General features: G+C 41.8%; 1 protein-coding gene across 2 annotated transcripts in view; it reads right to left on the bottom strand.

Moving 5' to 3' along the window:
* The window catches only part of RCE1 (Ras converting CAAX endopeptidase 1), an 83,967-nt gene extending 72,691 nt beyond the window's left edge, over positions 1–11,276 (bottom strand). Inside the window, exons 1-3 of one of the 2 annotated variants that reach the window (XM_070564313.1) lie at positions 11,125–11,276; positions 9,334–9,475; positions 5,677–5,730 (exon numbers count right to left, since the gene is read on the bottom strand). In XM_070564313.1, coding sequence (XP_070420414.1) covers positions 5,677–5,730; positions 9,334–9,475; positions 11,125–11,154 — 226 coding nt within the window. In that variant the 5' untranslated portion in view covers positions 11,155–11,276. The remainder of the gene's footprint in view (positions 1–5,676; positions 5,731–9,333; positions 9,476–11,124) is intronic. The other variant, XM_070564314.1, reaches the window with a different exon arrangement.
* Between the last annotated feature and the right edge of the window lie 3,461 nt (positions 11,277–14,737).

Below are 14,737 nucleotides of genomic sequence, written 5' to 3'. Positions count from 1 at the left end.
GGTACAAGGTAGGCTAGTTCCCACAGAGTGCTGAATAAAAGTTACTCAGCTGGAGTATGCGCCAACTCTCAAGATCTCCAACAATAAAAGCTGTCCTTCTCTTCCTCCTTTACCTACCCAAGTTTAAAAGGAAAAAAAACATGTCAAGGTTCATGTCCTTTCCATCCTCTTCCCTTTCACATCAAATCTTGAAAATATTCTCGTGAAGTACGATTAGAGAAATTTAACAGGGAAAAGACTAAAGAAATATTAAGGAAGCAAACGAGGATAAATTCATTTATTTTAACTTCTCTTTACCTTCAACCAATCTTCTCTTTATAAAATCTTGCCGTGTGTTATGCAAAATTGGCAGCAAGAGCCTGCTTAGAAGGTATCAAAAGCTTGAGGACTAAGTGTGGACTTACAGGGTAACCAAGGACCTACAAATCCACAAATTCTTCCTTTACTTCTAAACTTAATATGTGAGGCTGAAGTAAGTCTCAGTTTCCTCATCTTTGAAACAGAAATGGTGACAACACTTATGTCTGACCTACCTCTCAAGAACAAATGAGATCATGTCTACAAAATGAGCTCCTGGGGAAAAAAGCATTACATAAGAACTGAGCCTTAGAAATGTTGATCTTGTAAGATATAAAATTATAATAGATCTTTCATCTTTGACTATGAGAATCTCAGATTTAAAAAAAACTAAGTCAGACATCCAAGAGTTCAGCATTTTGAGTGTCTCCCTCAACGCTGAGCAAGCCTAGACTGGTCAATCTCTCTAATGTACAAAAAGCACCACTTCTCAATTCCTTTCCTAACAAATTAACAAAGAGGACAAAATTAAACATTTTTTGAAAGTCTCCCTGATGCCAAAAGGGTGGAAAACAGGAAAGAGGCAAGAAGTGAACTATCATAACCACATAACCGCACATCAACAGCAAAGCTGTCACTCCTACCTTCAAGGGCTGGTGTATTTATCAGTTTTTTGAAGGAAAAAAGGCTGTAAATTTTCTGACTTGGGAAAAACACTTGAACATTTTTTTAAATGATTGGACAAATTATGTCTTACTATAGAGTTAAATTATGTCAATAAACATGGGAATGAGGAGGAGATATTTTAAAAGATAAAATATAAAAATAATATGAATAGAAGAGACAAGAAACAAACAGTAAAATAAATAGAGACCTATAAATAAGGCTTTTTTCATATTGCACCATCTCATTACTCTCTTCTACCCTTTCTTTTTCTTTTCTTCACTAGAGTAAGAACATGATAGGAAGTAGCTTCTAGACCTGGGCAAGACAGACAAAACTAAATCCATCATGTTCCACCAAACATGTTTATGACAGAAGTAGTTCTATATAAGTGGATAAGAATATACATAAATGGATTTCTACATAATGGATAAGTATACGATGCAGAATAGTAGACATATATTAATATGAAGTAATGAGAATTTTTAAATATGTAAGAATTTATCTATCTTAATGGGCATCATTCTTCAAAGTATAGAAGATTATTCTAATTGACAGAGGACCTCAAATCTGGTCTGAGGTGTTTTATTCTAATAAGCAATCAGGAGTCATTAAGTGAGGAATATAAAACTATGTTTAATATATAATTTAATAAATAATAATTCTATACTATAAAAGCAAATTTAACCAAAAAATTCAATTAGATTAGATAATGGAGAAAAGAAAAAGGAGAAGCCAAAAAGAAAAAAAGCCAACTTTTTTTTTAAAGATTGGCCCTGAGCTAACATCTGTTGCCAATCTTTTTTTTCTTCTTCTTCTCTCCAAAGCCCCCCAGCACACAGTTGTATATTCTGGTTGTAGATCCTTCTAGTTCTACTGTGTGGGATGCCACCTCAGCATGGCTTGATGAGCGGTGCTAGGTCCATGCCTAGGATCCAAACTGGTGAAACCCTGGGCCACTGAAGCGGAGCACGTGAACTTAACCATTCGGCCATGGGACTGGCCCCAAAGCCAAAATTTTTAAGCCTGGAGAATTATGAGAATGTTAGTATCATTAAAAGGAATGGAAAGACTACACAGCAAGTTAGTTTGAAGAAAATGAACCCCATTTTAGACCTGTTGCACATGATATTTCAGAGGCACCCTCAAATGGAATAGTCTGACAAAGCTGGAACCACGTTAGTGATAGAGAAGGAAAAAAACGTCTCGTCAGCATAGAAATGATAGCTAAAGCATTAAAAGTAGGAAAGCGACCTGACGTGAATGTAGAATAATAATGCAGAATAATGAAGGGAAGAAAGGCATATCAGTGACTGAACTTGAGGGAGTATTCTCTGGGTTACCAAAGAAGCACCTTGAACACACGTACCTCCATTAGACTACTTACCACACTGTATTTTATATTCAGAGTTACCCCTACCTATGACTTCCTTGTGGAAAGATAGATGTTCAATAAAGGCTTACTGGATAAAAGTAGGAGTAGTTAGAAACCAGAGAAGAAAGAAAACAAAAAAGAGAACATAAACCATTAAAGAGGTAGGAAAATAGGGAGATTATCTTGGTCATTGTTTATTAATCCAGCACGGATAAACACACAGAAATATGAGCCTGTTTGTATAAGAATTGCTCTGAAGTAGTCCAGATTCAGAGAAAAAGTACCTTGACACAACCTTGATAGAATAGACTGAAGAGTAAAGAAAACTGAAGCTGGATGGCTCTACAACAGTACAGTTGCCCTAAACAGAGCTCAGACCTTATTCTTTAGGCACTGAGAGAAATCAACCGAGCGATGAAGAGGACAACATAATTGACAAACTGAATTCAGAGCCATACTATTAATTTTGTATAGATACATAATTCTTTAGCATCTGGAAATCCGATGTTTAATGAATCTGCAATGAGAGACCTCCTGATGAACCTAATTAAACAGTGTAAAGATTTGTGAATGGACTAATTTGAAGCAGTTTGCTAATGTTACAGGAATGCTAAATAAATAACAATAGTAATAAAGGCATAATTAATGGTGCATAAGCCAGGGAGCTAAGGGATTCAAATCTTAGTCTTGGACAATTTCCTTTATGAGCTTCACTGAGTCATTTTTGTTACTAATTAATAAGAATAAATAGCATTATTGAGTGGAGGTTAGTATTATGAGCTCTAACAGCCGGAGAAATAACAGGCTGAAACAAAGTTGGCTACTAAATGTGATTAACTACGAACAAATTACTCAATTTTTACTGTGTACTTGATGTGCAGTACTACTACTTTGTACAAAAAGTTAGCCAGCTCCACCTTATCAGAAGGATATAAAAATAGACTACATAAATATGCATAAAATTGCTTTGAGCTTTTAAAATAGCAAAATTAAGTCACTGGGACACAAACTGTCTAAAGTTTGTATTAGTATAATACAGGTGGTTATTCCATACACTATACTCGACTCAATACTTTCTCTCTAGTATTAACAATGATAATAAAACCATTCCCTTTGTACTTATATGGCTTTTCACTTTTTTCAAAGTGTTTTCACAAATATTAGTCAAAGAAGTAGCATTATGTATGATCCGACCACTCAATGTACAGACATGTTAAGTATAGGTTTATGTTGCAGGAAATGCTCCTATCTCCTCCCTAGTGCTAATAACAAACTCCCTTTTATTTACATGGATTTTCACTTCTTTCAAAGCACTTTCACACATACTAACTGGAGCAGTGGCATTAGGAATGATCTTTCCGTCCTTTGCATCATCCCAAGGGCATAATCCAAAAAAGAAGAGAACTAAAGATTGATAAATAGACTAGATGATTTTGAGGCAGTCAATTCACGATTCTTAAAGTTACATTCAGATTTACCAAAGGTCTTAGAATCGGAGCAAACTCTCCAGGACAATAAGCTGATTCTTCCTCTCTTCCAGGCATAGGTTTTGAGAGGTAGTAAAATTAAGTGACTAAGGTATCCTAAGTATGGGCATAAGGGGAGAAACCAGACTATCTTGTTCCCCACTGGAACCCATCTGTGTCAAGCACAAAGCTCAGTGCGTAGTAAATGCTCAATAAACCATCACTGTGATTGTTCGTACAGAGAGAATATTCTACCCAAGCTCCCACAGAGTATCTGTTATGGAGCTAAGAACAAAAATCTCAATTTATTTTTTGTTTTATTATTTTTCTTCCACAATTACCATTTTCAAATGTGTGCACACCAAGCAGAATCTAAACAAAATTAAATCACAGAGCAAAAAGCTGAGGTCTATTAAGAATCCAGGATACAGACAGCTGAAAGGTGGATTCAGAGGGCAAAGACAATTTAGAACGCAAAGAGGAATACAGCTGATGACCCTTAATTTAGCAAGCAAACACTTTTAAATCCCCATGCTTAAACTAAAAATTACTTCAAAAAAGAAGTTTCAAAAGGTAAAACTGTTTTCAATACATTTATGTCTTTAGAATCATTAATTTTGTAAGTTGCAAAAATAGTTTCTTCTTTTTCTTTGATATGACCAAGATAAACAAAGGTATTTTTGGTTTATGCAGTAACTGAGTTGCTGTAAATTTGGTTATAAATTAAATTTTTTAATTGATTGCATTTTAAAAAACACTAGAAACCTTGCCATTTAAAAAAGTCCAATGATAATATATTTAATAAAAATTTATGTTATACAGCTTTCTAATGTAGTTTTTTGGTCGTTTCCATATTTAATATATACCATATTTTCCTAAAGCAATGACAAATATAAATTTGTTTAAAAACACCACAGGGGCCGGCCAGTGGTGTAGCGGTTAAGTTCACGCACTCCACTTTCGGCCCAGGGTTTGCTGGTTCAGAGCCCGAGTGCAGACCCATACACCGCTCATCAAGCCATGCTGTGGTAGACGTCCCACATATGAAATAGAGGAAGATGGGCACAGATGTTGGCTCAGGGCCAATCTTCCTTAGCAAAAAGAGGAGTATTGGCAGTGGATGTTGGCTCAGGGCTAATCTTCCTCAAAAAACAAAAAACCCCACAATCTACTTATATTCCAATTTAGCTGGGGAAAATGTCTTTTAAAAAATTATTTTGTAAAATTTGTAAATTAACCACTCGTTACGAAACTTAGGCCCACTGGGTAATATGTACAAACCACACAACCATAGAAGATAAAAATGAAAGCACAACAGTTCTCAGATCATTTTGGTCTCTTTAACATAAACAGGTGTCCTTCAGCTTTAGATTATTCTCAAGCCAAGGAAAGAAGAACTTTAAAACCAAAGTTACCAAAAGTCCCCAAACTACACCGATTTTGGTATGTGGAAAACAGTATTAATAACAGCCAAAATAATTTACAGTAAAAGCATTCTCCACACATTATTTCTTTGAGGTAGACAGGAACAAATACTTTACTAAAAATTTTATTTTACATCTGGGAAAATTTTGCCTGAGGCTGTGTAGAGAGTATTTAGGTAAGCTACAGTGACCTAGATATCTTGTCCATTCCTGTATCTATACAATTTTATAGATCATTTTTCAGGAGGATTGCCAGATAAAATACTGCATGGAACAGACTTATACCAAAAAATTATTCATTGTTTTTCTGAAATTCAAATTTAAGTGTGTGTCTTGTATTTTTATTTGCTAAATCTGGAAACCCTATCTTTCAGAATAAGTCTGTTTCAGAAAAGATCAAATTCATTGCCAGAAAGAGATTTAGTCTTGTGGAAGTTGAGTAATTCTTTACCTTTTAAGAACTTCTCGAGGACCAAACCACCATAAATGCTTCCAGCAGAAGCAACTGTAAGAAACAGAATACAAAAAAGATCACAAATAAAACAATTAAATGGATTTTATCTAAAGAATCTAGTGGGAGCCTGAAAACACTGCTCACAAATTCAGAACATAAAAAAGGTGACCACTACTAATGAGTTCAGTAAAAGTGGAGGCACCAAAAAAGTATTATGAGGCTACAACAACTGGGGACAGAATAACTTCTTGGAGATGAGAACCAAATAGCAAGTCTTTTCACCTATGTTCAACACCAGAATTGTCTCTTTGGATATTACTATTCCTGATAGAAAAAGATTATGGGAAGATGGCAAACTGTAGCTAGTAACTAGAGTATATCATGCCATAACCCATGTTCCAGTATAAGACACAATTAAAACTTTTGGCCCTTCTTTTGACCAGTTTACTCCTCAGCAGGAAAAAACTTTACTAGACTGTGAGGTAAGAATTCTCTGTACCTAGAGTTCTAAATCTGAACATTAGAACATTTAGAGCAATAATTCTACAGAGACAGAGGATGAGGGAGAAAGCAAGCAAATAAAATATTGCATAAAACATACTTATACCCAAAAATTATTCATTGTTTTTCTGAAATTCAAATTTAAATGTGTCTTGTATTTTTATTTGCTAAATCTGGAAATCCTATCTTTCAGTATAAGTCTAATGGGAAAAAAGATCAGAACCACCTGGAGGCTTTTTTCCAAATTCAACATGCCCTCCCCCAGAGGGATGTGACCCTACAGTTAAGAGCCACTGCCATAGGAACCAATGGAAACGTGTCTATTCCTCAAGAAATGTGTACTCTTTAGGAGGGGAAAAAAGATTGAGAATCACTAGAGTGAGAGGCAACACCATTCTCTAAATGTGTGCTGTCCAACCCAGTAGCCACTAGCTATATGTGGTTATTTAAATTTAAATTAGCTAAACTAAATGAAAAATTCAGTTCCTCAGTCACATTAGCTACATTTCAAGTGCTCAATAGACAAGTGTGGCTAATGGCTACTATATCAAACAGCACTGATACAGAACATTTCCATCATCACAACAAGTTCTATTGGACAGCAATGCTCTAGATCTCCAGATTTTGAATGATTCTGGACAAATGATACACACTTCAAAAGGCCTGAGCCCAAGGAAAATAGAACGTTTAATAAAAGACAATCATCTTTTTTTCTCAGTGTTCCTCACAAGGATATACTGGTTCTAACTTAAAGGACAGTAGGTCACTGGGACAGGGATGGCAGGTGAAGGCGGGCCTACACTAAGGATTAGTGAAGACCTAGAATATGAAGAAAAAAAGCACAGCCTTTATGTCTTGCGGTGTGTCCATGATATTTCTCAATTGCATATGTCACACTATTTCCTCTAATATCTTTTCTTAGTTTTAACAAATACCATGTCAACAGTTGTTGAAAATGGGTCACTTTTAGTGAATGTGCTCAGGAAGCGCAATCATCCTGCCGACTCCACACTCTATCCAGCCCCCAATTTTCAGCTATACTTCTAAGTAATAAAGTGCTATCCTTTAAATGCTAAGATCGCAATAGAAACTTATTTGTAGAACACATTTTTAAAGCAACAACATTCCCTAAAATTCCCTCTACAGAACAGAAGGTGATCTTACAAAAAGAAGCAGCTATGAGGTCAAATATATTTGGGAAATGCTATATACTATAGCCCATTTTTTTTAAGATTTTTTTTTTCTTTTTCCCCCCAAAGCCCCCTGGTACATAGTTGTGTATTTTTAGTTGTGGGTCCTTGTAGTTGTGGCATGTGGGACGCCGCCTCAGCATGGCTTGATGAGCGGTGCCATGTCCGCACCCAGGATTCAAACTGGCAAAACCCTGGGCCACCGAAGCAGAACGTGCGAATTTAACCACTTGGCCACAGGGCCGGCCCCATTATAGCCCATTTTTAAAGATTCACAGTCCACACTGGCATACTAAAGCTTCTGAGAAGATCTAAAGTAACAAAACTCATTTGATTTTAATCAGCATTCCTCGAATTTAGATGACTACATAACTTCTCTCTCACAGCTCACATAAACATCCTATAGCACACATTTTGGGAAAAGCTACAATAAATAACGTTTATTAAAGCTTTCAACAATTACTACTCAACAGACAAGTGTGACTGGCCCTCCCTAACCTTGGTGGGGGTTGGAGGAGAGATTATTCTTTAAAAAGATAGAAGCATGGGTCTCCAGGCTGAGAATCAAAACTGTACTAAAAACAAACGGATTGAAGGACCATAAACACTGACTGCTGAGAGACCCAACACCCCTTACCCCTCAATCCCAGAATGCTGGTGATCTGGCATTTTATCCACCCTGTGAGAGGCTATGAACATACGCAAAGAAAAACCTAGAAGAATATATATTGAATGTTAATAAATGATTATCTCAAGGGGTGAAATTACTGGAAAGTCTCACTTTCCATAATATATGTTTCTGTAATGGAATGTTTATGACAAGCATGTATCACCTTTCCTCCTGCCAAAAACATTATGAAAATAATTACAAAAAGATCAGAGACAATAAAGAGAAGAGAAATGCCCCCTCTACTAGATGGGGTGAAGAAGTCCATTAGGCTCAAAACACGTATGGAATTGAGTTTCTTGCCAAAAGCTATTGTGGCTCAAGTTCTTCGCTTTCAGTGAAGTCAACTCTGCTTCCCTGGCCACAGTTTACTGGATTAGAATCAATGCACAAGCTAATACAACCAGATACAAACCAACATCCCCCTAGCCACGTAGCTAACCACCTCTCATGAATGGTGGGAACTCTGTCCGGTCAGAGTGGAGTTCATGCAGAGTAACAGCAAACCAACCTATCCTACCTCTCTTGAGGATGCTTACTGCTAGGTACACAAAGAGAAGACAGGTCATTCCCAACAAGAAAATGTCTTGTAGAGTCTGAAGTACTAGCCAGTCTCAACTAGGACTCAGGTGACTCCTCTGAGGCTGATAGGACAACTTCATTCCAAAGTACCCTTCAATAAACCTATACAGACACACACAAACACACCAAAACAACCCCAAAAAGGCTATCACTTCACAAATTCGAGACAATTAGTTGTTTCAGGGCTATTCAATACATCAGCTTTCCTTTAAGAGAACAGGCAAAAACGATGTAAGAATAATAGCCAACTGGAAGAGAGATGTATTTTCAAACTAACTGCAAGTGAGGATCATCAAAGTGTGCACCATTTATCATTTTATTTCTTTTCCTTTTCCTTTATTTTCTGGCTCTTTTCCAACTACCAAAGGCTGGACACAACAGAGAAAGAAAACAAAATTCAATGTAGCGTAATTTTTGTGTGAAAGAGGAGGTTAAAACCAAGTGTAAGAGTGAGACTGTTTCTAAGCATCCTTAACTTGAGCCAGTAAAATAAATCCTGTGATAAGTCTTTCTACTCACCTTTCCTGTACGGCACATTTGTAAATCTAGCATCAGATATCCATTACAGTATCATTTAAGTTTTTTAATTAGAGAACAACCTTAGAGTGATAACATGATATAAGATTATGACTAATTAAAATTTTTAAATAAACTATAACACAAATCACGACAAAACAAACACAGAAAATGAGTATTTTTTCTTCCTCCACTTACTAGTTGTTACACAATGAAGAGTATTTGTCTGGTGCTTAGAATTTAATGCTTCTATGGAAATCACTAGCTGTCCTTCTAGCAACGTTCCCTTTGATACTCCTGCTGTTTCACACTTCCAGTGAATTATTAAATATTTCAAAATCTGAAAAGGGCACAATTCAAAGAAAACACAATCTTCTTCAGAAATCATGGCAATAATAAATTTGTATGATACAGTTAATTCTAATTTCCAAAAAATAGTATTCTTGCTTGCAAAATGTCAACTTTACACTTGTTCCAAACAAAGCACTGTGTCTAAAAAGAAGAAATAGCTAGGGAAGCGACGTAAGAAAGGGGACTGAAATTCAACACAATGCCCGACAACAGGAAACGGAGACAATAAATTGCTTTATTCAAAGGCTAGGTTCATCTGGAAATAACAATTTGGAAAAATTAAGTGCGAGTTTTTCCTGTTTTTCTTTTTCTCCCTAAACAAAAGCCAACATGAAGACTATGAATGAGAATGGCAGCTAGCTATGAATCATCTTTATCCTTCATGAACTCAACATTTCTGAGGGTCAGAATACTAGTTTAGAACTCTCCCTCTGGACAAAGATTCCCGTGGCTTTGAATCCCTGATGTGCCTATGCCAGCAGGTGACCTTGGGCAAGTTACTGAACATCTCTGCACCTCAGCTTCCTCATTTATCGAAATGAGGACAAACCCCCCCACATATGGCTGCTGCTGAATGTCAACAAAATAATACGTGCAAAATGCTTAACGCAGTGCCTGGCATAAAGTAAAGGCTTAATCAATATTCGCTATTATTTCTAATCAGTTCATCTGCAGTGAGGACTGCACACAATATTTTAAGTTGAACAGGTCTCCAAGATGTCTGGATAAAACATGCAGTCTTGAGACAAATTTAAAACAGAATATATTTATTGAATTCCCATTATTACTTATGACACTAGACCCTCACTTCCACACTAAGGTACCACGGGGAAAATTATTACCCCCTTTTTCAAAGGCAGAGAGAGCTCAGTAAGAGAACTCGGGAACTCAGATTCTAATTTGTACTCCAGTTTTAAGGATGGTTTCCAGGCATTTCTACCGTCTACCACTTTCCTTCGCACATCCTTCCACTGCGCTCCCTCTGTTAAGATCTTCCCGAAGTTTCTTTTTCCAGAACGAGAGAGCAGCTGGGCAAAGAACATAGGCCTGCAAGCCAGAAGCTCTGGGTTCCAGCCTAGGTTCTGTCACGCGTGAATGTGATCCTCCAACTTCCTCTGATGACAACGAAGAAGGCGGGAAGGCTGTGGACCTCCAGGGGCCGCCAGGTCCCGCCCGTGAAACAGGCCGCCGGGGCCATCTCACCCGCCCGGCGTCCCTCACGCCCCGGGGCTCCGAACTCCGGCAGGCCCCTGCCGCGAACGGGCTGTCACAGACGGACAAACGCGGCAAGCGCGCCAGGCGTTCGGTCCCACCTTCCAGAGCACAGAAGCCCTCCGGTCCGCGGTGTGGTCAGGGCTGGGGGCCTCTGAAGCCCGCCCTGTCCCCATCCAGCGACTCCAGGCCCTCGCCCCACACCCTGCTCCACCCGAGGGCCCAGAACGACGTTTCCGCACCCCCTTCTGTTTCCCACAGCACCGTGCGGGGCAGGCCGACTGTCACCGAATCCTATCTTTCCCGAACCTTCCTTCTCCACCTCAGGCAACGCCAGCCCCCTCTGCCCCGACTTCGCGGTCTGCCCACAGAGCCCGCCTCCTCATAGAGCGTCCTTCTCGGCTTTCTCTCCCTTCCCGGCATCACCTCGCACACGGCCACGGCCGTGCCCTCCATTCCGCGCCGGGAGCAGCGGCGACGCCCAGCCGCCCGCCGGGTTGCCAGCCGAGGCTTCGACGTCCGTCCGCGCACACGCCCGGCCGCGCGACGCCGTCCCTTCCCGCCCGCGCGCGCTTGCCCCGCCCACCGGCCCGGCGCGCCTGCGCACTCTGCGCCGCCCCGCCCGCGGGCCGCGGGGACCTGCCCGGAGCGGTGGAGGCTGCCAGCTGCGCGGCGGCCCGTGGGCGGACGGGTGGGCCAGCCGCGGGGTTGGGAAGAGCCGCGGGCAGGGGCCGAGGCTGGAGGCGAGCAGGAATGAGGCCAGGCCGCGACTCCTCCTTCCTCCCGAAGGAGACTTTCCCACGGTCCCGCCGGGGTGCAGCCCGCAGCCGTGCTCAGAAGGCCGTAGCCGCGCTCGCCGCTTTCCTTCGGCCTGGAGAAGCCGCGGGTGCCGGGGGCGGGGCCCCACGCCGGCCCTTGACCCCGGGCAGCCTCGCCTCCTGCGGAGGCTCCCCCAAGTGCCCCAGGCCGACCTCGGGGTTTCAGATACAGCAAATGAAAAGGCAGGAGGGACGGTTAAATTTGAGTTTCAGATCAAAAAGCGGAATTTTTTAAGCGTACGTCGATCCCATGCAATATTTGGGATATACTTATCCTTTAAAAAGTATTTGTTCATCTGAAATTCAAAACTGGGCGTCCTGCCTTTTCTCTGACGACCTGTCCCAAGCATGTCCCCAGCCTAATTCCAAGGTGGCCAGCCAGCACCAGGCAGAACCTGGAAGGGGACCCTCTGTGGAAAAGGCTGCTCCGCACGTGGATTCTGCACTAAATATGCCGAGGGCGGGAGCTGGCTTTCCCGGGCTCCTGCTGACAGAAGCTCTGGGGCTTTTCCAAGAGTATTCCCAGCTGACAGAAAGGGGGTCCTCCAGGCTCTGGCTGCTGGACTCTGGGTTGGTTCAGGAAGGGGCGTGGTGAGGGGACCTTGAGCCCAAACTGGTGATCTGGCAGCTGGTTCCTCAGGCACCAAAAGAAAACTGTTGAGAGAGATTCCTACGTGGTAAAGAGTTACCCAAGGAGGATGGTGGGACAGGGTGTTGGCTGCTTTCCTTTAGGGAAGATTCTTCCACCCCAGCTCTCAGAAGCCAGGATTGGACAGAACAGGCAGGGCAACTGGCGGAGTGCCTGTCCAATATGCAACCTTGGTGCTGCTCCAAAAAACATGTCTACTGAGACCTGAATCATAGCCTTCTGGAGTCTGTGCTCAGCGCTGTTGACCACCCTCCCCATCTCAGTTGCTCACAGATAAACCTATTGGAGAAAGGTGTCTTTTATTTCTAGAAAATTCGTTATTATACCATCTCACCCTTGATAAGATAGCAGGCATTTGGGAAATCACTGGAGATTCCTCTTCCTTTCACTCCTCTCTCAGGTGTCCCCTTTAGGAAGAGGCGTTGCCAAAGGGAAGAGAGCTAACATTCATTGAATGACTGCCTGTTGTGGGACACCATTGGCTCTTTATGTAAATTTTTTCACTCACAAGTATCTTGTGAGATAACTGTTATCTTTTGATGGGTGAGGATGGGTCTTTAAAAATATTTCTGCTGGAGAGTGTTGGCCCAGTAGGAAAAGCCCCACCTTGAGAATGGCATTGGGAATGAAGGGTGGAGGGACAGTTGCCGATGTAGAAGTGCTGCAGATGAGCTGGTCATCCTGGCTGTCAGGCCTTCTCCTTGGAATGAGGCTCGGGGGTGAACATGCAGCAGAACATCCACCACCATCCTAGAGGCAGGGGAGGCCTAACAGAAGTAGCCAGGGACACAGCTGCCCCCCCTACTGGATGCAGGCAGAAGCTAGGAAGGGAGCCTCTGATGTGAGGGCCTGCCACATCAGGACTTCGACAGCATAAACCCTGGTAGTCAGGCAAGGTGTGACACAGGCTTGACATTTGATGGGCATCTACTCGGTGCTCAGTGGGCTTCTCTTTTTCTTATTTATCTTAACTAATCCTCCCAACCTTGTGTGGGAGGTGTTGTTATCATTTTATAATTGAAGATGAGGTTCCAAGAAGAGGTGGTATGACACTGAGTTTGTAAATGGCAGAGCCAGAACCTGAAGGAAAAATCTCTTGACCCCTCTTTCCACTCCCCCACAATTACCCAGGACATCTCCCACCTGCATGTGACCTACCTAACTGATGTCTCAGAGTTCTGTAGTATGGGAACATTAACATGACCGTGAGAAAGCCATGCAAATCCCTCCATGCAAAAGCTAAGAGCCAATGAACTCAGATACCCTCGTCTCCCACAAACTGAGGCTTGAATGAGCCACAGCTCCCAGCCCTTCTCTCCCCATCAATGTTTGACCCTAACTTGTTTGGGGTCTAGTAACTAATATACTATTGGACTGATGCCACGTTATTGAAAGTGTTCTTACTCAGACCTCATCTTCAGAGCAATAGAATGTTAGATCCAGAGGGACTATAGAGGTTATCGATTATATTCAATAGATGAAGAAATTTGAGGCCCAGCAGCCGGCCCCGTGTCCGAGTGGTTAAGTTCGCGTGCTCCGCTTTGGCGGCCCAGGGTTTCACAGGTTCGGATCCTGGGCATGGATGTGGCACTGCTCATTAAGCCATGCTGAGGTGGCATCCCACATGCCACAACTAGAAGGACCCACAACTAGAAATATACAACTATGTACCAGGGGGCTTTAGGAGAAAAAGGAAAAATAAAATCTTAAAAAAAAAAAAAGAAATTTGAGGCCCCAAATTAAATGCCCAAGGTTCAGGCCGCCATAGTCAACCAGGTCAACCAAGGAGCCTTTGGGTGCTGCTCTGGATATTTTCCGCCCTGGTGTTCAGGGTCTCAGCAGTCCCCCCGTCCTTAGACTTAGTGGTATATGGATTCCGCTCGCGTTCCTCCACTCACCTCAGGATTTGGATTAGGGTTTCATGTCCACTTTGGATGTCCTGTTTATTCTGAGAAGAAATCCCCTGTCTGGTCAGAAGAGACCCCACCTGAAGAGCCCCAGACTGATTCTATCCCAAACCCAAGTTTTTAAGAGGAACCAGAACATCCCAGGGAAGTCTGCCAGGTGAACAGTGACATTTTAGGAACTGTTAAGGTGTCTTTCCCTTTTGAATGCGCCCTCTCTGTGGATATCATTTCTAGACAGTCTTAGATCCTACCTGTTCTCAGCCTCCGCTAGAACATTCAAAGGTCCTGAAGAGATTGACCCTAGGAACTTAGGTGGAAAATATCCCTGAGGATCCCCTTATGAGCCTGATGTAAAACTAAGTCCATTTGAGGAGTTTCTTTTCCCCTGGGAAACTACTAAAAGAGGCTGTTTCCCATACAGACAATAGGAAAGGGTTAACTGCTTCTCTCGGGTCCTGAGCCAAGTCTGTCCCCCACTGGTTCCCATAACCGGGTTTCCTGAAATGGAGCAGGTCCCAGGTGCCTCTCCACTAATCACATCCTTGGAAATGGGGCCAGGAAGCTCAGATTAGCTCATCTCTTCACCTTGTTGAGGCCTTCTCCACCTGGAGCACTGAATCTGGGGCAGCTTCGTTACTCACCTCCCTCTGCCTTCCTATCAGGGG

Source organism: Equus przewalskii, chromosome 11 (genome assembly GCF_037783145.1).
Source record: "Equus przewalskii isolate Varuska chromosome 11, EquPr2, whole genome shotgun sequence".
Lineage (NCBI taxonomy): Eukaryota > Metazoa > Chordata > Mammalia > Perissodactyla > Equidae > Equus > Equus przewalskii.
The sequence above is the reverse complement of the archived record's forward strand: the minus strand, read 5'-3'. Positions and strand labels throughout refer to the sequence as shown.